Here is a 22,830-nt window from a genome sequence, read left to right as displayed (position 1 = left end):
TTGAGGGGCTGAGGCTCTGGATGGAAAGACAACATGACATACAGTATAATTCATTTCTTATGTCAGGTTTGCTGGTGACACCTAAACTGTACTGTTGAGTTTATCATTGCAGAACTTGTTTTGAAATGATTTCACACTACACGTCTCGGTTGATGATAAGCTCGGCCCACTTTGAAGCAGCTCTATCATAAGTAATGCTTCAGAAGAAGCAGAGATGTTGCAGTTTGGGCTCTTTTAAAATGGCAATAATCCACCCTGTTCAGAGAATACAAAGCCATTTTTCAGCTTCCTGCACAAGAAATGGTACAAGTCATTCTTTTTACTCATTAATTTCAAGAGATGTATTCCTGGATTTGGCCCAATGACATCCATCATGAATTTTCAATGAATTGCCTGGATGGGATGACAGGTGAATGTCTCATAAAGCTCCGTATGTCATAAATAAAGCGATGTGGCTTAATCTCGACTCTTTAATGATGCTGGTTAAATGAGGCACGAGAGGTGAAATTTAATACTCTATTGTTGTGCCATCCATTTTCTTCTGTTTACAATTAAAGGCGATACACTCGAGTTTGACACTCCGATCTAAATGAGACCGACAAAGAGAAGCCAATGAGGCGCCGCAAGCAAGGTGCTGCTCTGTCTTTACCAGAATAAAACGCTTTAATAAAGATTTGCTGCTCTGTTGTTCCCGGTCGGGCTCAGGCGTGCCAGGACGCCCTGGGAGCTGCTATCAGATCAGCGATTTGCCAGCAGAGTGAGATGGAGGGGAGGTGACGGCCTGCGGCACGCTGCTTTGCAGCACATGCGTAGAGCTTTCCAGATGGCTGTGATTTATGAACTTCTCACAACACTGGGACTAATGAACGACACTCGACATGTGTTTCTGATGGAGTTGGCCATCGGTCCAGTCTTTGAGGAGTGAGCTGACATTACACGGTTGGTTCTGATGGTTGGTGAGCACGATGCAGATGCCATCTGCTGTGTTCAGTACTGAAAACCGTTCCACTACATGAAGAAAATTAACATTATTACCACAAAGTTATGGCTGTAGTCAACAAAATGTGCCAATTAGACTTAAATACTAGAGCAGAGGTCTACATATTATTGTCATCACCCATCTAATTTGTCCTCTTGTGACCCGACATTGCTTGATCTCTCTTATTTTAGCCATTTTATGTAATTACTGAGCTATTTCCACAATAGCAGAGATTAACAGTGACTCCATTTTTATTTTATTTTACAGTAAATCAGCGTAATCCAATCTAATGCATACATTGCTCCGCCATCCTGGCACCATAAACCAGCACCACTCATCAGGTGAAGCATTAGCTTAAAGGTAGAACTGAAGATGAAATTAAGCAACTTGTAGGAAACAAAAACCTGTGTTTTTTCTCAAACCATGATTTTGTTTTCAATATTTATTTTCCCAGTCATTAAAATGCAAAGATTTTTTTGCTTGTTTGGTGTGTTTTTTTTTAAACAAAACTAACTAATTTTACTCTGCTCTTATCAACTCCACTGACTCTTCATGTACTTCTGCCCTGAAAAACTAAGAAGGCTTGTTATCCTAGCAAATGTAAAATGCATTGTAACACATTCAATTATTCCTTTTAAGTGCAGCTTCTATTCAAAGACAAACGAGCGTGAGTTCATACATCATAATGTCACTAGGCAATATCTGTCCTAAGATCAGAAAAATTTGCTTGCAATGTGTGGTTTAAAGCCAGTCTGATTGAGAGAAAAAAGGTATTCATGGAAGTGGAAGGAAATACATCTGCAAAGCAATATTCCTGATAAATGTTGTTGTGCAAAAGACCTCCACCCTCTGATTCTGGCTGTCCTCTGTTACACTGTTGACCCCCCCAGACTGAATTGGAATGTGTCAGGAACAGTCAACAACAGAGAAAGTTCCCTAGCTGAATGAGCTGATGCTTAACTGAGATCAGGGTGATGATAAGACATGATGCTGAAATAGTTGGTGTAAAAGAAATTAAATTGTTGGAAACATATACATCCATCCTTAAATCACACTTCAAAATGTGCTTAACCCAGAAATTGAGAAGGATAGAAGCACAGCTATTGCTTTGCATATTCAACAATCTATCCCTGAAAACATAAAATTACAAATCAAAGTCGGTTATTCTTATTCTATTATTTAACCATGAAAGAGTAGAAAGGCAGAGACAATGTGTGAAAAACACGCAAGCCAAAAAAATGCACAAACAAACTCACATTTACACCAAATGCCGCCGAGAAATAGAACTGACACCAACATGTACACAAGCAGCAGTTCGTCCTAAGGTTCTGACAAATCTGCTCAAAGCAAGGAGAAATAGCTGAGACAGGTAGAGGCGCGAACGCCTGCTGAATATTTCATAATGTTTTTACTGGCCTGTCAGGAGTGCAAAATGTGCGATTGCTGTGTGTGCCTGTGCATAAGAAAATAAGCCATCTGACAATTTCAGTATTTTATTTTTAGTCTGTGTACAGTACATGTTAGTCTGGGGTGGTGGGGGTGTGACAGACCCCTGCTCTAATTCGAATCAGTATTCACTGGATATTTATATAAAAACTAAAGAAACAACCGAAATCCAAATGTTTAGTGTATTCTTGATTTACTACTAACCTCTCGCTCTCTGTCTCTCTCTCTAGTGAAAGAGCAGCTGGATCCTGCACTAAGCACCGGTGACATACAAACCTCACATGTGGTTGTTGTCAAAGTTTCCAGTCAGTTTCTGAAAGATTTGCTCTGGAAACCTTTCTGCCAAATAAGAGCCACAATTAATTGTGCCAGATCCTAGGTCTGGAACAGGTATATGATAGTAAAACCAGGCTAGCTTTGGCAGCCCGTTAACATTGAGGTCAATGTCTTTACCCATCTGTATACGCCTCCACTTCCATGCTTCTTTTTTCCTCTGCCAATCTTTCTCGCGTCCTGCTCATGCACTACTCTGTTCCTGCCTGCACGTCCCTCCCCCTTCCTCTATCTCCGCTCGGTAACAGGTGAGTTCCCAGAACTAATTACAGGAGGCTCTCCCAGGGTGCAGCAGGGTCCGAATCATTTGCATGCGGAGGGAGTGCGAGGAGACTGTCTAATAACATTTTCTACCGCCTGATTAAAAACAGCTCATAAATCACTTGTACACATGGGTCTAGCCACAGGCGCGTGCATGGGCACATGCACAGTGGTAAATACAGCCATCAAACACAACTATATTACACGCAGACATTACACGGCTTCATTTGGATGTCAATTTTCACATTATCCCACAAAGAAACTGCAAATTCTGATTTTTATGAAGTGTTTACAGTTTATAGAGTTAATAAGAAATTGCACCAAGGAAGGAGTGTGTCATACAAATATTTTAACGGCCTTTAAATATCAATATGGTCATGATGCCCAGATGTTTGACAGACAGCCTCCTCTCATAAGATGTTTCCATGAATTGTGGGAATGTACATGGCAACTGTGTGTAAATGGCCAAGCTACTGATTTTAAAACTAACACGTGACAGCTTCAGACAGACATATTTAATTCAAAACAAAGGAAACCAGCAAATCTACTTAAATAATTTGTGAACAATAAAAGGAAAAATGCTCAACAGAATAGTTCATTAATTTTCTGTCCATCAACTAAGTGATTAATCGGCTTACTTTTCTCGCTAAGAAGTGGGTTTTGTGAGCTTATGGAGACTTAACAAATATTAATTTAATGAAAAACATGTAGTAAATAAAGACCTCTGACTTCAATGCTCTAATTTTTCCAAGATCAGTGCTGTTTTTACTTTGATAAACTGTTAGTTCCAGCTACCCAGACTGAGGATTTGCTCATCCATTTGCCTACATCTGATATATGACTGTATGTAGGTAAAAGAAAAAGCAAATGAAACATTACAACGTAACCAATTATTGGACAATCCGACACACAGATCTCACTACATTACTGACTCTACTGGGCCTCTGAGCTTGTTTCTGCTCCCAAACTGTTGCACTTAGAATTTTACAGGCTTTACTCAAAATGCCCATTTCGCACAACAAGCTGCCAAACAACAAGCGCGACAAATTGAAAATGACTTTTTAGCATGCTAAGATGACTCTGGGAAGAAAAGAGAATCTTAGCAAAAAAACCAAGATGTTATCATTTCACAAAGAGCTTAGTGGGAAAGTGTTGCTCTGCTGACCTCGCTTGGCAATTCCTCAAATTTCATACTGTTTGTGCCAAAGAAACCAACGAGAGTCGTGCAGCTCTGTTGTGGTCTGGATGAAGCCCCAGATGGCTGAACATGTTGAACGCAGGCCACACCAACTCCATCTCCCTCCCCCTGCGTTGCTGATGAACTATTAGGCCTTCTCATGGCCAGGCACTGAAATAGGAATCCTGCCATGAGATGATGATTAGACCATAACCACCGGCGAATTGGGAGGTCCCGATTTTTGATTCAATGCCTGCAATTCTCATTTTATTCATTTTCATTTTGGGAGAGGGGTGACACATGAGTGAACATTATATCAATCAGCTCACTACCAAGTACATGGAAATTCCGAAAATTGTGCATACATCTTAAGGTGAGCTTCCAAGCAATGTGAATATTGTTTTTTGATTTGCATATTAACCTGCTGATGCAGGCAAATAAGAGCACCACATCCTCACTTGATGCCTGGAGCCTTGAGCTACACGGGGGCAAGAACCAAAACAGTAAAAAAAAAAATCAAAGCGTAAGCAGGATCCAGAAATAAACAACCTCACAAACACATACAGTACACAGCCGCCATTCAGATGAAACACGTTTTCTACTTCAGCAGCAGGCTGCATCAGCAGCATTTCATTTACAGGTAGAGGGTAAAATAGTGTAGACCAAAAAAGGCTGCTGTAATATCTCTTTTGTCCTCTTTTCTAAGGTTATACAAGGAAGCTGTTATCAATGCACGGAGCAAAAGCCAAGATGTTCTACAGTGCAGGCAAACAACATAAAGAAAACAGTGAGAAAAGTGAGACGTGAACAGGATCAGATAACAATTTAGCTAAAGAATGATCCTTTTAACTGTCTGTTGCTGATGTATTGACGTCTATGTCGATCATCCATTCCAGAGCACTGTAAAAAAAGAAGCAAACCCTGTTCTGCAGCTTCTTTTCCTCAAAGAGTCGATTTTGAGCAGATTCTCTTCTCCATTCTCAGGATTTTCTTGACAACACCCCAGGTGACAAGGAACAATGAGCAATCATCAGTATTCATAAAGCCAATGGATACACTTCTCGGAAAGAGGAGGAACAAGGGAAAAGAGAGTCACCATTTTCTTTTCTTTTTTGTGCTACGATGCAGACATTAGATTCAGCAACACTGTAATGCATCCCACAACACAGCACAGCCTTTAGGGAGGTACCACTAAAACTGGGCCATAAAACTGGTCAAACCACCACAAATAAATTGGTTTCTTATTAAAACAGTATCAAAGTTTTATTTGGTAACAAACAGCAAATAATCACTTGGATGGAAGAAACTAAATTAGAGACTTCCTCTGGTTACTTCCCAGATGAATAAATGTTGAGACTGCAAACATTTAAGTTAATTCATTACCTTCCGTCGCTTAAGACCCAATAATGAGAGGAAATCATGAAAGACTAAATCTCCGCTGAGATCAAATCACCTGTTCCTTTTATCTCTTTTAAAAAATAATTTGCAAGTGACTAATACTGTAGTGTATTTAAAAAGAGGAAATTTGGCTGTATGCTAAACTTCTTAGTCATCCATCGCACCCTTTTATTTCTCTCTTTCTTTTAAAAGTGCTCTTGGGTCATGGTCTGGCTTGCTGTAAAAATAAATGTGCCAATCATTAGAAATTTAGGACACTACACTATCAATCCTACGTCCCACAAACACTTGAAGTCCATCTAGGAACAAGCACGATGTCCAACATTACATCTTCAACAGTACTGTTTTATGAATGTAGATAAAGTATGAATTCATGTTTTGTTTTAGCAAATCGAGCTATTAGTCCTCGCTCTGAAGCCCGCTGTGAGAAAGCCGGTGGCTGTATTTAACGTGAAGCATTTCAAAACTAATGATAAAACTGTGGCCCGCACCGGGGCTACATCACTCTCCCTGTCTGTCAATGAGAATTTCACACTCTTGTCAAATCAGTTCTGCAGAAACTGCGTGAGTTGCTGGCAAATTTGTTGGCCAACAAATCTGAGCTGTCAGAGATAATTTCATCTTGAATTATTTATAACTTTCTTGTGATTTTTTTTTAAATACAATTACATGGTAATTATGTAGAGTCAGGAAGATTATGTCCTAAACAATGTGCCAGCCCTTGTGAACATTTGCAGCACAACCTTCTCACGAAGTTTCAAGGAGGTGGGGACATAGGTGAAAGAGCAGTGAGCCTGGTCTTACCATCACACAGGTTACACAGGGACTCTTGGGAGGGTGGAGGGGGGACCTCAGTGAACTCCTCATTTCTGTGGGGGTTTATGTACCGTGACGGTTCCAAATGAAACTCCCGATCATGTGGGAGCGCTGTATTAATTTGTGGCTCAGGCCGCCTCCTTGGGGAGAGAGCTGCCGCAGCCACTGCTGCCCTCCCTTTGCAGCTACCAGCAGAGCATCTTGTTGCTTATTGACCGAGGAGCCGCACTGCAATGTTTCTCTATATCCGCCGCAGCGTCTTTCGCCTCAAGAGTCACAACCATCTATCATTTCTTTAGTTACCTATTTCAGACATTACAGGATGGATGAACGGCACCGTGAAATAAAAGTAATCTTGCCTCTTGGAGCAATGTACAGCAAGCTGTGGCTAACTGGAAAACTCTTTCCACAGCACTGAGAACTCTGAGGAACATAATCAGCCTCTGTGAAGTTTGGGCGTGATGAAGTGTTTAGACGACCACCACCAGTTTGTGAAAGGTTCTTAAATTTGGAATTAAAGACATCAGCCAAAAATCCTTCCAGCGAACCGATTCAACAAAATATAACAAAAAGGCACTCAGAGCTTAGGGTTTGGAGGATCACATGTTACATGTCTTGCAGCACTTGTTTCTATGATGTTTTCAGTCCCTGGTGCTGGTTACAACAGGACTTTATCAAAAAAAGAACTTTCTGGCTGCAAAGAAATACATCAATGCACAAGATCACACGTCTCTCTTAAGACTCGAGCCCTAAAGCATGTAGATTCACATGAAAGGAAGGCCAGCAAAGGAACCCTTCCCACGAACCTTTGCCGACTCCTTCTAGCTCCACTTTTTCAACGCCCGTTCCACCTTGAAGTTATCTCTTTAAATACATCCAGAAAAATGACACCATATGTGTGTTTGATGAAGTGCTCATTGTATGAATAATGCAGGAAACATGTGCACGTATTAGGGTGATCGTAGTCTGGAAAAGCAAAAACTGGCTTTTACTGGTCTAGACAGAGAATCAATCCAAAAATAGGCTTGGCTAAGTTCCCATCTTGGATCTCAGAGATTACAAAAGCAACGTAGGACCAGGACCAACACATGAGAGCCTGTACTTCACTCGCAGTGCCTAAAGATCCGTAAACAATTGATCAAGTTGAAGATGAGGTAGATTCTTTAATTAAAGAGAACCCCTTTGTGTATTTCCATGAAATGGTGTGTGGGAAGACAACAATCTCAGGGTACCGTGGGAGTACAGGCAAGCTAGGAATGACGGGACATTATGCATTGTGTAATTAAAGGTACCTACAGTTTGCCTGCCTCCCTTTGTGAGCCGCTCAAAACAATTGCTACAGCTGAGACACGGGCTTGACAAAACAGCCCTGAGCCATCCGAAGCTGGGAATTCCTAACAAAATAAAAATCTGTAGGTGTTAATAACTGACATGAGCTGCACCGCACCATTATCTATCTCACCAAATAATATTAAGCACACTTGCATGAATATCCTGCCCTGTAGGGAAGAACAGGATCTTTCCCCTATAGATGATGCTGATGAAACATGGGGGAGGAACATGTAACAGAGAGGACATGAAAGGAGTGAGAGGAAGCAGATAACCGCCCCATAGATTTATGTCTCCAACAGATAGTCAAGCCGCTGATGTTGATGTGCGTTGGGTGACTTTGAAGGACTGCCAGTCATCAGGGGATTTTCAAGGTCATTAAAAGAATATAAGAAGTGTGATAAAATGTCAATCTAATATGAGCAAAATAACAAAGAAAAAAAAAAAAAGAGAGCAAAAGATTTCCTAAAAATCTGGCATCTTTATTCATGTTCAGTAAAGGTCAACCATCCACCACTGGCCCACTATCATGAAAAGGAAGCTCTCATTTACATTTCACCTTGATGCCATATGTGACCAAAAAATAAGAATAATCGGAGTCACAGCAAGTGTCTGAAATTGGTTTTCCATAAATGTCCCTAGACACTGCACAAAGAGCTCAGCAATCCAGGAGGAGCTCAATGCCAACTTGCTGCTCATCCAGTTGAGGTGGCTTTACCATCTGACTAGCTTCCCTGATATCTCCCCGGGGAGGAGTTTCAGCTACATCCAGCTGCAGGGAAGCTTTTCATGGGGACTTGAAGAGAAAGAAGAATAAAAAACAAAAACAAGCTTGACCACAGTGCATTTCGGAGATTCCGTTTGAAGACTATCTGGCATGGGGAGGCAATCAAGAAAGAGGAGATGCTTTGGCCTCACTGCCAGTTATCCTGCTGCACCGCAAACACATCCCAAGTGTCCCTCCTCTTCCTCCTGTCCTTCTCTCTCATCTATTTCTCATCAAGTGGTGCCTCCCATGAATAGGGATATTTGCCACCAGGCAAGAAATCTGAGAAGACTTGATCTCTTTTCAAGGCTGTCTCAGCATCAGCTTCAAGCACCACCAGCCCTCTGAGGACGCTGGACTATCTAAAATCACCTGTATGCCGACAGTACCAGCAGGTCCTGGGGTTTAAACTCCTCAACACCCCACACTGCTTGGCTGTGCCTGGTAAGAAACTGTCACAGTGTGTGTTTGGTCTGACTGGTTGATCTCTTTAAGATCACAAAATGGACCGCATCCTTTCACTTGAGAGTCCATCCATCACAATTTAGCTTCATTAAGCAACAGAGAAGAGGCGGAGACTGGAAACACAAAACAGAACATGCCAATCCAACAGAAGATGATTTCAGTCCACAATCATGATGGAAAACAGAGAGTTCAGATCAAATTCAGAGCGTTCGGCTCATGGCTGTGTACGCAATTACTCCTGTAAGAATTTTAGAAACTGTGTCTTTATAAAAACTAAAAGAGAAGATGCGATGAATGTAGGTTTATGGTGTTCTTTCTGTATTTTAAAGTTATCTACTGGCTTCGGATTGTGTTTAAACATTCTATAGACTAAACAATTAATTGAATAAATGCTGGAATTATCTGCAGATTCAAGGATAATAAAAATAGTCATTAGCCAGTGATAAAGTGTGCCCAAAAGCCTGAAGTGCTTTCTCATTAGAGCCTCCCAGCCAGCAGAGCTGCAATTAACATTAATCTTATTCTCAATCACTGTGATGGACTATATACATTCTGCAGCCTCTGCAGGGAGATGCTAACTACTTATTTTAAATAAATACTCGACAGAAGTCCCATTTCCATTTTTGAAAAAAAAGTTTTTTCCAACCACTTAGTAAATGGCTCCTTTTCATTACGGTTCTATCTACATCCCAGCATTAACGCACTCACCCGTCTGTCCATCTGTCATCAACACACACCATCCTAATGGACATCCACCTATGTCAATCCCAGTGCCTTGGCGACATTCATCTGTCAGGAATATTGGCAGTGAATTTAATATGCCTCGACACATTTTGGCTCCAGCATCCACATTCATGATGACACATTTAGTGATGATTCTTAAGAGGTCTCTATTGTGTGGTTGGGAAGCCATTTTCAGTTCCCGAGTATGCTTCAAATTAGCTGTCCAATTTCTGCTCTCCCCCAACTATCAAGGCAACATCTTGCTCAGCACCCAAGGACGCAGCCAAGTTTACACACTTCAAACTTGCTGTTGAAATAAAACGGTGAAGCAGGTGCTGTCTCACAGACAGGACCCTTTGGAGCAGTTCACAAATTGACAAAAATATCCCTGCGCCTGCACGCGATGGATGCAGGAGGAATGCGATACGCAACGATTTCAATCACGCCTATGATCCAGCCACAGCTTCAAATGTGACCCAGGGGAAGGTAAAATGATGAAGAAAATAAAACACCTTTTCAACAGCAGCGAGGCTTTTATGGTAAACCCAGGACAGAAAGGTTGAAGCAGGATTGTTGAACAACAACAATGTTGATAAGTGATGCTTTTGCTGAAGCTGCTCAGCTGCAACACTAGAAGAGCACAGCTCAGGCATCTGAAGTTATTTTTATGGATAGTTGTTTTAACGGCTGCGCTGATCATGCTAATTTCACCTAGTATGTTAGCACTTCATTTATACCGTAATATGACATATTTCTTGTTCATGACCGTCCAGGTAAGTCAGTACCAAACCTAGATTTTTTGTCGTCTTTGGCTTCAACTAGTCCTCGATGACCTTCAAAGCTAACATAAAATGTAAGGCAGGGCCACAGGAGCGCATGGCATGATGCAGCAACAGTGGTTGCCCGTTCCAATCACATCACACTGGTCTAATTTGATTCCATTCTGACAGGACTCAATTACATTTTATTAATTTTAGCAAAGTAACTCCACATTTTGATTCAATCTCTTCACAATGCAATTAAATTGGATGCAATCAGATTAATTTGAATTGGATGAATTTTTAAATATAATCTCTTCTTGCCTTCCTGCCTGTCAATGGCATCAGTCTATCCAGACTCAAACCACTGTTAGCAATTTTATGTTCCTGGGTTTCAGAATAAGAAATATAATCAGCAGCTCCGACAGAACAACAGTGGTTGTGGCAGCTTGACAGACCAACATTACCTACACAACCTATTTTCTAACATTGAACACGCAAATATAAGTCATTGGTGGTACAATTTCTCCTCTCTTCAGGCTGAAGAAGCTCTCTTAAAGCTTTAAAGTGCTCCTGAAAAAATACTCCACATTTAGAAAAAGAAACATCTGGACAGTTTTCCTTTTCTGATACTGATGATGCCGTTAACGGAACTGTTGGTAATGGAGCAGCTTGCCCAGCCTGCCTAGTTACTCATGAGCAAGGGAGATCAATTTTTGCCAAGCCACTCAAGTGTGTCGCTGAATTGTGTTCTGAATTATGAGTTATTTACATTGTAATGTTCGCAGCCTGTCCGTTGCTTTATGCGTACATTTAAATTCCATTTTGTACTCGGTAGAAGTTTTATACCGCTGCATGTTTAGGTTGTGCTTCATTATGCCTGCTTGCTTTCCAGCTTATTCCTTTTATCTGCTTAAATTATACAGATATTTAATTTTTTTCGTACATATTTTTCAAGTTTGCTGCCTATATAATGAAATGTACTCAGTTAGTGTCACTGTAAGTCAACTGGAATTTATACTATGTTAATGGTGTTTACTCTTTTCATGTATTTATGGTCTCTGCATCTGGAAATTGACAAGAAAATATGCAGTTAGGTGTTGGAAAAATGTGTCAATCATATGTGAAAATGCCTGATCTTTCTGACTCATTCCTCCATTTTTATTCCCCCCAAGCTGGCAACAGGCCTGCAGCACAGTTGCTTGGCAGTCAGACCTATTCTCACAAATCGAGGTGTTTCGAAGATAGACTCCTCACCTGGCTTATGTGCCACGTACATATTGAATGGTAAGTCCTGAAACTGGTGGATGTGGTGCTGAAAGGCACAGATGAGAAATCAAAGGCTTGCATGGAGAAATAAACAGCATATCAATAACAGAGATTGGCCTTTGTACAAGTCAGGCTGCTGACTCCAGTCATTCCATAAATTGATTTCTCATATACAGCTGCCTCAAGGGGGCAATTCCATTTTCATTAATACACTGGGTCCCTATATGTATGCTACCAATCCCAGTTTATTAATCAACTAACTCAATCAATTTCACCTCAGGAGCAGGACACAAGCTACAGCTTGTGGGAGAAGCGCCCATTTAATATTAGCTCATATATGATAAATGTTATTATGACTTGTGTCCATCCACTGTTTTCTTGCACAGTTTTTGGCACAAGAATATAGACAGAATATGGAAATACTGATTTCATTTATCTAGATGACTCCAGAAGATATTTATTTTTGGCCCCACATTTACAATTCTCACACAAACACGGTCACGGTCATCTTCCAGACGTCGAAGATGTAAGCAAACCTCCAACACTCCCTTTAGCAGAGACTTGGGAAGCAATTAGAAACTCTGAACCCGAGAGCATAAATCTTTTACACCGAGCATTACTGACATTCTCAGCAGGCAAAATATCCTAATATACCATCAGCGAGGTCCAGCTAAGCTGAGCACACAATTCAAGGCACTTAGCATGGGGAAAAAGGTAAATAGATATACCTCCACCCTTCAAGGATGCATACTCAAAATGCAGGGAGGATGTGAGCTGGGACTTGAAAAGCAGATGTTTTCCTTTAGGAGGCAGCGTGAGGCGGAGACGCTGGCTAAATCTAGCCATCCTTACCAAGCTATGAAGTCGCCTGAGATTCTTAGCTGTCCACAAGATGAACGAAAGACACCCGGCAATCTATATCTACCTAATTTTGGTGCAAAATGCATCATCCTCTACAACTACTGTTACAAACTGAAGACTTTTTTATTTTTTTAAAGTGATGCATGAACTTATCCAATTACATTTGAGCATCATCAGTACTGTAGAGTCATTTTTAAAACTCATCAGGCAACTTGTATGACGTACTGTCATCTATCAAAGGAGCTGTCATCTGTCAGTCCTCTGTCAATCCTCTGAGCCCTTTCCTCGCATTCACATGACAGTGTTTTAACACCCACTGTAGCGCCTGCCCTTCAACTACCTCAACACTTCTCTTATTTTTCACTTAACAACGACTTCCCCGCTTCGTCTCTAACGCGTCAACTTGTCTAGGATAGGCCATTATGAAAAACATGATAAAAATGGAAATTGGGTGGCGGAAGGGTGATGTAACACTACTGCAACAAAGGGAAAGAAACAAAGGGATGCATGCTAGGGATATGGCTTTAAATGAAACTGACTTGGTGCGTTGAGTTTGGATACATTACAGCAAGTTCCTGCATCCAAATTGCAAAATGTTAAAAATGAGGCGTGGATCATGTTTGAGGATATAACTGCTCATAAGTTTAAGTTGTGTGTTGTGCTCTAATTCCACACACTTCCAAGACAAATCCCTGACATAGGTCTTTAAACAAACAAATAAACAAGCGGTGAGGTTTCCAAGTGAGCTCACTTTATACGCCGATATTGAAAAGATTTACAACTTTGCTTGCATGTTGTGGGTGACTGTATTTAAACCAACGACAGAACTTCTCCTGGTCCGTGCTAGGTGTCCTCTAGTCCCCCTGAGATCTTCACAGCAGCCTCCTAAACGCCTGAGACGCAGCAGTCTCAGCACCACTTTGTAGCGCTCTACCCCCACCTGCCGTTGCGCGCCAGGAAGAAAATGTCAACGAACAACTTTTCTGTCTTGGCCTGAAGCGTTTCACATCTTTGTTTTCTTTAAGACTTCTTTTTTTAAGATAACGCTGCTGATCCAAATAATCTCCCTTTGAAAGAAATTTCGCTTCCCTTTAAGAAACCGACGAGTTGTGAATGTGACGCGTATATCTCGGACTGCGAGCCACATAAGAGAGGCGATCAAATGCTCCGAGAATAAGAAGCTCACACCTTCACTCCGCTCTGGGCAGAAATAGTTCATTGTCTCCCCTCGCACGCACGCACGCACGCACACGCACTCGCCCCCCCCCCCCCCCCCGCGCACACGCTCACCTGCCCCCGCAGCAGGTGAACCGCGGACATGACACCACAGCAGGTGGAGCGTCGCAAACGCGGCTGCTCCCCAGAAACTTTGACTATTCCACCGCAACAAGCATTAATCACGCACGGTCCCGCAGTGCAAACGGCGAGTGGAGCTCGGAATCTACACCAGAGTGAGGGGAGAAGACAGACGACAGTCGAAAGGAACGCGTGTCTGCAGGAAGTTCACCACGGGGAAAGCTTTTCTACACATTTCAAACTAAAAACAACGAGGAGCCGCTCCTGAGGACAGCAGCTTTGCTGCCTCCTCCTTCCTATAATGGGGGCCACATTATCATGCCCCCTTTTCAGCACGAGAGCGTTCTGGTCCCCCCCAGACGTGCCTCAACTACAAAATACGGTCCAGTTGAACAATCCAACCCTCTCTCCCTCTCGGCTCCCGCTGGCTGCCGCAGATCACACGCAACTTGTCCACAAAGTCGGCAAAGCTGGAGGTTCTCACGCACACGCACACGCACCACCCACCTTGGCTGCCGCAGACGAGCACCCCGAGGAGGAAGGCGAGTTTCAGCATCATTCTGGAGGCAGGTTTGGGGCTGTCGGACGTTGTTTTCAGCTGCGGAATAAAAAGGATGTGAGCAGAGAAAAAAGCTGGGCTCCGCTCATCCGCCGTGTCGATCCTCCGCTGGCAAATGCGCTGCCTCGGCTGCTTGATGCCTTCCTGGACGCGCGCTCCCGCTCCAAGCGCGTTCACCGCGTGTGCGCTGCGCTGAGGACCCAGATGCTCGTTTTGAATGATCCACCAGAAAGGGTAATGGAAGCACAACTATGGAAACGATACTGCCTCGGTTGGAACCACCCTGGCCAGGCCCTGCGCAGCTTCCCTCTTTTGCTTCTCTTGTCTTTTTTGACACTTCTGTTCTTCTTCGTGGGAAGTCGATGGTAGTCACAGGGCCTTGTGTTTGAGTTTGGAGAAGTGTGGCTGCCTGTATATCATTAAACTGCAGCAAAGGCAACTGGTGTTTCTGAAAATATGCCAAGGTGAAAAACATACCCTTAATTGCAGCCATATTTGTTGTGTAGATAAAATAGCTGAATTAGTGCGTGTTTACTTCAGTTGTCACTTATTGCTTTTGGATTAAAAGACTGGAGTCGTGCTGGTTTCACCCATATTACTTTGTTTCCAGCAGACGCCCGTCTTGGAGGCTGCAACTCCCCACAGTTGCCAGGCTGAGTGAGGCAATGAAAACACAAAGACACTCCCCAACAGCCATCTCGAGGGCTGCTGGGAACTTACCTGATTCTGACAGGCAGGGGGTTTTGTCACAACGTCAAGTGTGTCCTTTTCCTGGACATCATCACACACAGCGTGGAGATGCAAAAGCATGCACTTTAGACAAAAATAATCACTTCTAATTACATAAATAAATGAGGAAATGTCAAAAGGGGAAAAAAAGGTAACATGAACAGATTTCGACAGGTCAGTAGGAACTGACTTTGTACCGGAAAAACAGTTCCAAAGGGCAGCACACAACAGCATATTTATTCCTGTTTGCAATGCCAGTGGGATTACAGCTATTAAAACTAAATGTTTTATAGAGAAACAGCTGTCACATAATCATATATACAAGAAGTGACTCCCTCATTTTATTTAGTTCATTGAAAAAGTATAGATTCTTCATAAATGATAAAATGATTTCATTAATAGCTAATGAGCACAAGGAGGAACTCCAGGTTAAAGGCTAATTACGTGTGAACGTTGGGGATACGTATGCAGATTGGTCCACTGAACAGCTTAGCATGAAAACCCAAAGCCCATGACCATTTCAAGAGTAAATAGGATGCTTGGGATCCACTTAAATAAATCATACCAGTGACAAAACAGCAGTTTCCCAGCAGTTGTTCAATGTAACATAATGGTTCCAGTGGTTTTATGGCACTAAAACCACTGGAAATGTTCCAAACTTACGGAAAACTGTTGCCATTCTCAGTCAATGCTGTGAATGATCAAAATGTATACAGTTTTAGGTAAGGCCTACAGTAGCATCGTGTGTTTAAAGTCTGAAGTCAGGCTGTCAGTGAAATCTGTCATGGCCACTGTCAGCCAGCCAGCTCACAGCTGCCTCACATGTGTTGATGATCCACACAGCGTGGAGTTGGAACGAGATATGGTTCAGATCAGGATACAATCAGGATCTGACAGACCTTGTGTGTTTAGAAAGTGAAAACTGTGGTTTAAGAAAATATAAGGAACATTTTAAGGGTAAGGGCAAATATGTCACATCATCACAGTGCGAGCCTTGTGGGCTGTCGGCATGTGCTGGGCATTGACATGCTTCGACGTCATGGAAACATGACATTTTTTAAGCCACTGCTGTAAATAACACGCACCAGTTTCTACTGTACATATGTATCTCTTCTATGTCGTTCATCCTGAAAGATCTCCCCAAAGGAAAAAGTACGTTTTATGCCGGACTTAAGATGAGGACTGAGCTGTTTGCTACACACTGCATGTCAGAGCATCGCCTCCCTTGATAATATGCCACACTACACATCTTAACATGCCATCTAGTTCTGCTTCCCATTTCAATAAAACAGAATTATGCACTTGAGTGCTTCATGCTCCACCATTCCTGAGCTGTATAGAAAACACTGTAAATGATAAAGCTGTTGCAGCCAAGGAAAAAAGCTTCAACAAATTCTCAAACATAGACTTGTAGTTTATGGTCAAAGCAAGACAGGCAGAATTATTATGATAAATGATCTGCATGGATGTTTTCAAGCAAATGACAGAGTTCAGCTGATAAAAACAGTTCCTACAGCTATTTACTTAAAGTACCCTCTTCATGGTGAGGGTGCTGTAAAGTTTGGAATGATCGTAATTATGGGAGAGTCTCTAGCTCTTATTTCAGCCGGAGGTCCAGAGACAGACAGGTAATCTGGAAATTTGGCAGATGCCAGAAGGGCCACAGTGCCTTGTGGGCCCCTTGGCCTTTTAACCAATAAGAGAGGCCCAATGCAGCCCATAAACCAAGAAAACACTGCTAGCTTGGGGGAAAAGTGTGATCAATGGACTGATTTGTTTTCCAGACAGATGGGTAGAGCAAGCCACTTCATACGTTATTAACTGTATGCGTGTAAAGCACGTTATTAATCCTTGAGTGTCTGGCTCTCGCCTTTGCATTCGGTTGCGTGCTGGCGTGGTTGGTTGTTACTTCCATGTTTTGGTCAACTACACATATATTGTGTTTTTCAGGATGCTGTGGGTTCATACTGACCATGGTTAGGCCAATGTGTTTATGATTTTGGTGAGATGTGGTTTTGGTGTGCTTTTTGTGCTTGTTTGGGGGCCCCTGTGGGGTTGGTTTGATGTTTGATGAGAAAATGTTCGCTGCTGGGGGCTACTAATGCCAGGGTTGTGTTTTGATCCCAGTCTTTCAATGCTGAGGTCTGGACACATTTGGACAGTGTAACACCAGTATGCACACGTGCCCATCCACAAGGCTCATGCTCGCTCATCACTAATGAACACTGAGATTTAGAATAATAGCAGGAAAGGAATAAACATGTGCAGCAAAGGAATGTACCAGTTAAATATATAAAAAATATGTTTTCATTCCACATATATGGTGGCACTGGATATACACCACACAGCAAACTCTGAGAAATAGAGTACTGATTAAATGACATACTCAAATGGCAATATAGTAGTAGAATTAATGAGCACATTAACCAGAACACATCAGACTGAAAAACAAGTGTGTGGTTTGGCCCATATCCTGGATCTTTATCAGGTTATTACACCAAGGATTTGACAGGCAGCTTCTGGTGACAACAGTATGCAGCATGGAGGGCTACGGGCTTCTCTAGCCATGGATTCAGGTTCTTGGATGCGTAATGGTGGGCTTCATATAATTAGAAAAACCTCTTAAAGTTATTGTTAGATGAAACATTGCTGTTGGCCGGACTGCATTGGATTGCATTGCATTGCAATTGCTACTAACTGTGAATGTGAGCAGAAAGCTAGAGAGCATGCCATTCTGAAAAAAGATAGATAATGTTCCAGTTGATTTTTACGATGTAATTAGTGGAAAATTCAAGTACAGATTTCCCAGTATATTGTTTCGACTTTAAATAGATTTTACTGAAATTTTGAGACGTCACTTAACATCTCTGCCTGCTGAGAGACGGTGGAGAGGTTTTCATCAGTAATTATGGATATTTATCGCCTCCTATGATACCATCTCTCTGTTTAGCTTAATTGATGGACCCCCAGCTGTAGAAATAACGTACTGCATATTAAACAGGCCACATCATGTGAATATTGTGTCTGCGTGTGGGTTCTTGTTCATATTACTCAGTTCCAAAATCTGCATTCTAATAGAAAGCGAGGACATTTTCGGCTGGTCTTCACAACTTCAAAGGACTCTTTTAGGGTTAAGACACAGTTTAAGGTTGAGGAGGTTGAGGTTCGAACTGGGTGTGGGTTAGAGTTGGGGTAGGGGGTTAGTTGGGATGGTTAAGGTTAGGTTATGGAGCTTGGTAATGCTTTATGCCTCTGAGAGTCCACACAAAGATAGTAGTATGTGTGCCTGTGTGTGTGCGTGTGCGCACGTGTGTGTGAAAGGCCCGGTGAGTGATACGTTTTTTACCTTGTAGCGTCCCACTTTAATGCTGCCTTGGTTTGCAGTCCTGACTTCGCGGAGACAAGTCACTCTGTCCAGGCTATGATGGAAAATCTGCCGGACAGCCTCCTGATTCAGCACAAAATCTAGACAGCAGATAGAAGAATCCCTGAACCACTTGGTAATAAAAATCACACACACACACACACACACACACACACACACACACACACACATAGAGAGAGAGAGGGAGGGCTCAAATGTTGCAGTTTCCTCAACATTTCTATCTTTTGTGGATTTCTGTGCAATCAAATCAATTACAGACACCTGTTGTACTAAGACAACTTAAACAGATGGTTCTGAGAAGTGCTTTTAAATTTCTCTTGTTATTTAAATACTGTTTCCTTGAAGAGTTTTTCTTTAAAATTGCAAAAGCACTCAATTGCGCTCTAGTCAAAGAGCAGTTGTGTGACTATAAATTGAATAATTGGTGAAGTCATATTAGCAATTTCCTTTGCTTGCTTTCCTTTGATTATCAAGTTATCTTTACACTTTATTTGTGAATTAATGTGATTACAAGCTCTAGGTCTTTTCTGAAGTTTCACCATGAAATCCAGCAGCATAAGAAATGAAATGTACTCATATTTATTACAAACATTTAGAAAATTGAAAACATATATCAAGGGTGAGAGGATGGACCTTTTAAAAATAATGTGTCATCTGCTTTTCCCATTTTAAACAAGCTGTTACCTTCCTATCCTTACTGAGCATTTCCAGCACATTGTATATCTTAGAGCAAAAGGACACTTAGTTTCTTCACAGTTTAACGGGAAGGCAGCACTCTACTCTAATCTACATAAGACTGATGTGACAATTGGGTGAATTTTCATTTCCCTTTAAATTTACTAAAGGCTAATAAAGGTAGGTCCTATAACCATTCTCCAGTCACAGCCTGGTTTGCTTCTATTCGACCAGTCCGAATATTGAGTTTAATTCTGACTCGGGTCCTTTGGTTTCCTCTCTTTGGCAGAATTTGAAGCCACCTGTAGAGGAAGTCTAATTGGTTTTGCTATGGTGGACTAACATCAAAACTCCCATTGAAATATGAGCATAAAAAGCTCTAAGAACTACACACGGTTGACAGTTCCAACCCGACTTGAATGACATGCTTCTCAGAAGACTACATGAAACGACAAAAGGTAGGTATAATGTTGCCAAACTGTATTTTTTTTAAAATAGAATTTAAGTCAGTAGCTATTTTTCTGGCATGTACCGGTAAATAATTAAGCTTCCAAGGTTGTTGAGGTACAATAACAAGAAGCTGTTTTCCATTATGTTTTTCAATTATAATCACTTAATTAAAATGGAATTTTACATACTATATATATAGTATGTAAAAAAAAAAAAATATATCAACAGGCATTTAAACTGTGAGCTAAATGTCATCATTTTCAGCTTTCACACTTTTGTTTCAATTTCACTGGGAAAACCTCATTGTCAGAAGAGTTTCTGAACATTTGAGTTTAGTTACTTAGTCTCAGAGGTTTTTTGCTGGAGGCCGCCCCAACGCCTACGACTACCCAGAACGAACGTGTGACAGTGGAGACCCTTTGCCATTATGACTCCTTTATACGACCACACAATACTCGTGTAAATTGAAAATATTAATATTTTGGGTCTTCGATGCTGACACAGAAACCAGGATGCTGTTCTATCTAACTATTTTACTGCATCCTCAGAGCTGCTCTGAACATCCTCGAAGGACTTGGCCAGATGTGAGCAGTAAGGTGCAATTGTGGTGGGGAGTCTTGTAGAAAGTAATCCCCAAAGAGACAAGTCAAGCAAGGCTCTCAGTGGTCATGGGCTTTTCGTCAGCCTGCTCATTAAAGCCCCCACCATCTCCTCCCCTCTCTGCTTCAAATTGCCTTCCCAGCCTCATACTGTGGCAGGGCCAGAGGGTCAACAGATTATCTTTTTAATCCCGTTAATCCATCCCCACATCAGCCCGGGATGATTCTCACCATAATTGTATTCGCCGCTGCTTCAATTAGAAAGAAGCAGGGGTCTGGAGAAATGAGGTGGAATGAGACATCACAACGGATCAGCGGAAGGGATACACGTGTTTCTGAGCTGTGTGTGTGAGAGGGAGCAAACCCGTGGAAAGAGGTCCAGCTTGGTTCACCATTGTGGCGAAACAATGACATTAGTTCAGTGAGCTGAAATATCGGCGGCCCGACCACGCAGCAATCCTTAGATATAAGATACAGGCAGCCAGTCGCTGTGTGTGCAATCTGAAGTTTGACATAACCGAGATGGCCACTTCCACACGCGCATGCATTACAAGAAGTGTGGAAATAATACGTAAATAAGAGTTCACAGTGCAAGTGCATTCATGTGCTCAGCCCCACTCCCCTTATTATCACTGTCAGAGGGTGAGTCAAAGGTTAACCACTCCTAATGGGTGGACATTACTTTAATTAGACCGTCTATTAGTGTCCTGTCAGATTAGGCTCAGTCGACATGATTTGCGGTCATAGGTTGAGAGGCTGAGAAAAATGCAACAGCGCTTTTAGCCTTGGAGAACTTTTCTCTTCTAATGGTGCTTTACTGTGTAGAAACCCTCTCAGAGCTGGCACTGATGTTACAGGTAATGGCCGGGAACTAAAGACCTCTAAATAATGTGGTGCATCAGACTGCAGACTTACTTAAAGCTTTGTGCCTGCAGTCGGCTTTTGTTTAGCTTCAACCAGAGGAGAAAGCAATCAGTTGCATTTAGTAACCGCTTCATTTGAGTGCAAAGCGTTAGATTACAGGGAAACGGATGCTTCAGATTCAACAGCTGGTGACTCATTTGACTGGGTTCAGTCAGACAGTCACTATAACTAAGCTTCACTATCAATTAGTGAGGAAAAGAAAAAAGCACCACACTCTCCATCCCCATCTTTCTCATTAGTACATGCTGGACCAGTTCTGGGTTAGCTTTGGGATGTCCTCTTCATTTGTAGAAACATGAAGGAATCTCAGGTGGTTTAATGTAATGAAAAGAAAATATTCTGCATGTCTTCAGCCTTGTGAGACAGTTGAAGTCCTGCTCCAGCCTTTGATTCAACCCCTTTTTAATTTCTGTCCAGCACCACCTCCACTCTCTGGTCTGCCCACCAGCTCAGATACATTCCCGCAAGCCTAAAAAGCTGCAGTAACTCCAAAAAGAAATATTTGAATCAAAGCAGCACAAGCTACTTTACTGGACCTGTAAAGCAGATTTACTATTTATTATTTCACTTTTTGATTTTAATGAAATCGACACACATTATTATTCTGATATCTGGAGTGTGATTCTTTCATAGCAGCATTATAATACATGTTAAAGTTACTGTAGTAACATAATGATTGTTATTTCCTCAGGGGCCTCACTTATGTAGTTCACTACACCAAAATTATTTTTTAATACTATACCACCAAGGTTCACCGCTTTGCCTTAGGTGAGTTTTAACTCCCTGGTTTTTTTTCTCTAATTTTCTTTCTCACCATTACAGATGGAGGTAGTTGTACTTATCAAAGGGTGGAACTTACAAGCAAACTGTTGTGGAGTACTGAAAAATCTGTGCAGAAAGGAAAAAGTCTGAGGGTGCAGTTGTCATCTTTTTCAATCTCTATGACCTTCAGAGCAAACACGGCAAGACAGTATTAATTGAAGTTCCCTCGACCTTTACAATATTTACACAGGACTCCTGCCCCCCCACCATAACTTTTATCTTTCTCTGACTCCAATAGTGCATTTTCTCCGCCTTCTCACCACAATGTGAATACGCCAGCTTTCATATCACCGAATGCTATAAATTAACAAATATGAATTGCCAGGCGCACGTGTGTGTCCGAGGACCTTGGAACAGAGAAACTCTTTTCTGAACCAGCATAAATTTACAACACTCATGTAATCGGGGCTGTGTCATACAGATGTACAAGCCTCAAAAGGCTTCAACCAACTGGCTCAGTGCAAGACTGCACTTCCATTCTACTTCAGAGCCTCGATTGTTCTTGTCTTTACTTCTGGTGTAGGTACCAAATATGTCAAGCTAAATGTGCCATGCAATATTATTGGCAAATATTAGCGAGATGATGACTTTTTCAAGGAATTTTAAACATTTCCCCGAAACAGTGGTCATCAAACTCTCGCTTTGAAGTATGGGGAGAGCAGAAAAGGGGTGATATGGAGGGCGACCAAAACATAGCTGGTAAATCGTAAGTATAGCGTCAAAGTGTAAAAGGAAAGTAAGTGCTTTAGTACATGTTGCGGTGATGTATAAAATTACTTGCAACGCTGTCACAAATTTCCACTGGCTGCA

The 22,830-nt window shown here is 41.8% G+C and overlaps 1 protein-coding gene across 1 annotated transcript in view; it reads right to left on the bottom strand.

Moving 5' to 3' along the window:
* LOC115250814 (neural cell adhesion molecule 2-like) overlaps positions 1–15,089 on the bottom strand; it is a 150,781-nt gene extending 135,692 nt beyond the window's left edge. Inside the window, 2 exon segments of the mRNA XM_029841010.1 lie at positions 14,385–14,884; positions 14,972–15,089. Coding sequence (XP_029696870.1) covers positions 14,385–14,436 — 52 coding nt within the window. The 5' untranslated portion in view covers positions 14,437–14,884; positions 14,972–15,089.
* Between the last annotated feature and the right edge of the window lie 7,741 nt (positions 15,090–22,830).

The sequence above is a fragment of the Takifugu rubripes genome, chromosome 8 (genome assembly GCF_901000725.2).
Source record: "Takifugu rubripes chromosome 8, fTakRub1.2, whole genome shotgun sequence".
Taxonomy (NCBI): domain Eukaryota; kingdom Metazoa; phylum Chordata; class Actinopteri; order Tetraodontiformes; family Tetraodontidae; genus Takifugu; species Takifugu rubripes.
This window is presented reverse-complemented; position numbering and strand designations above follow the sequence as displayed.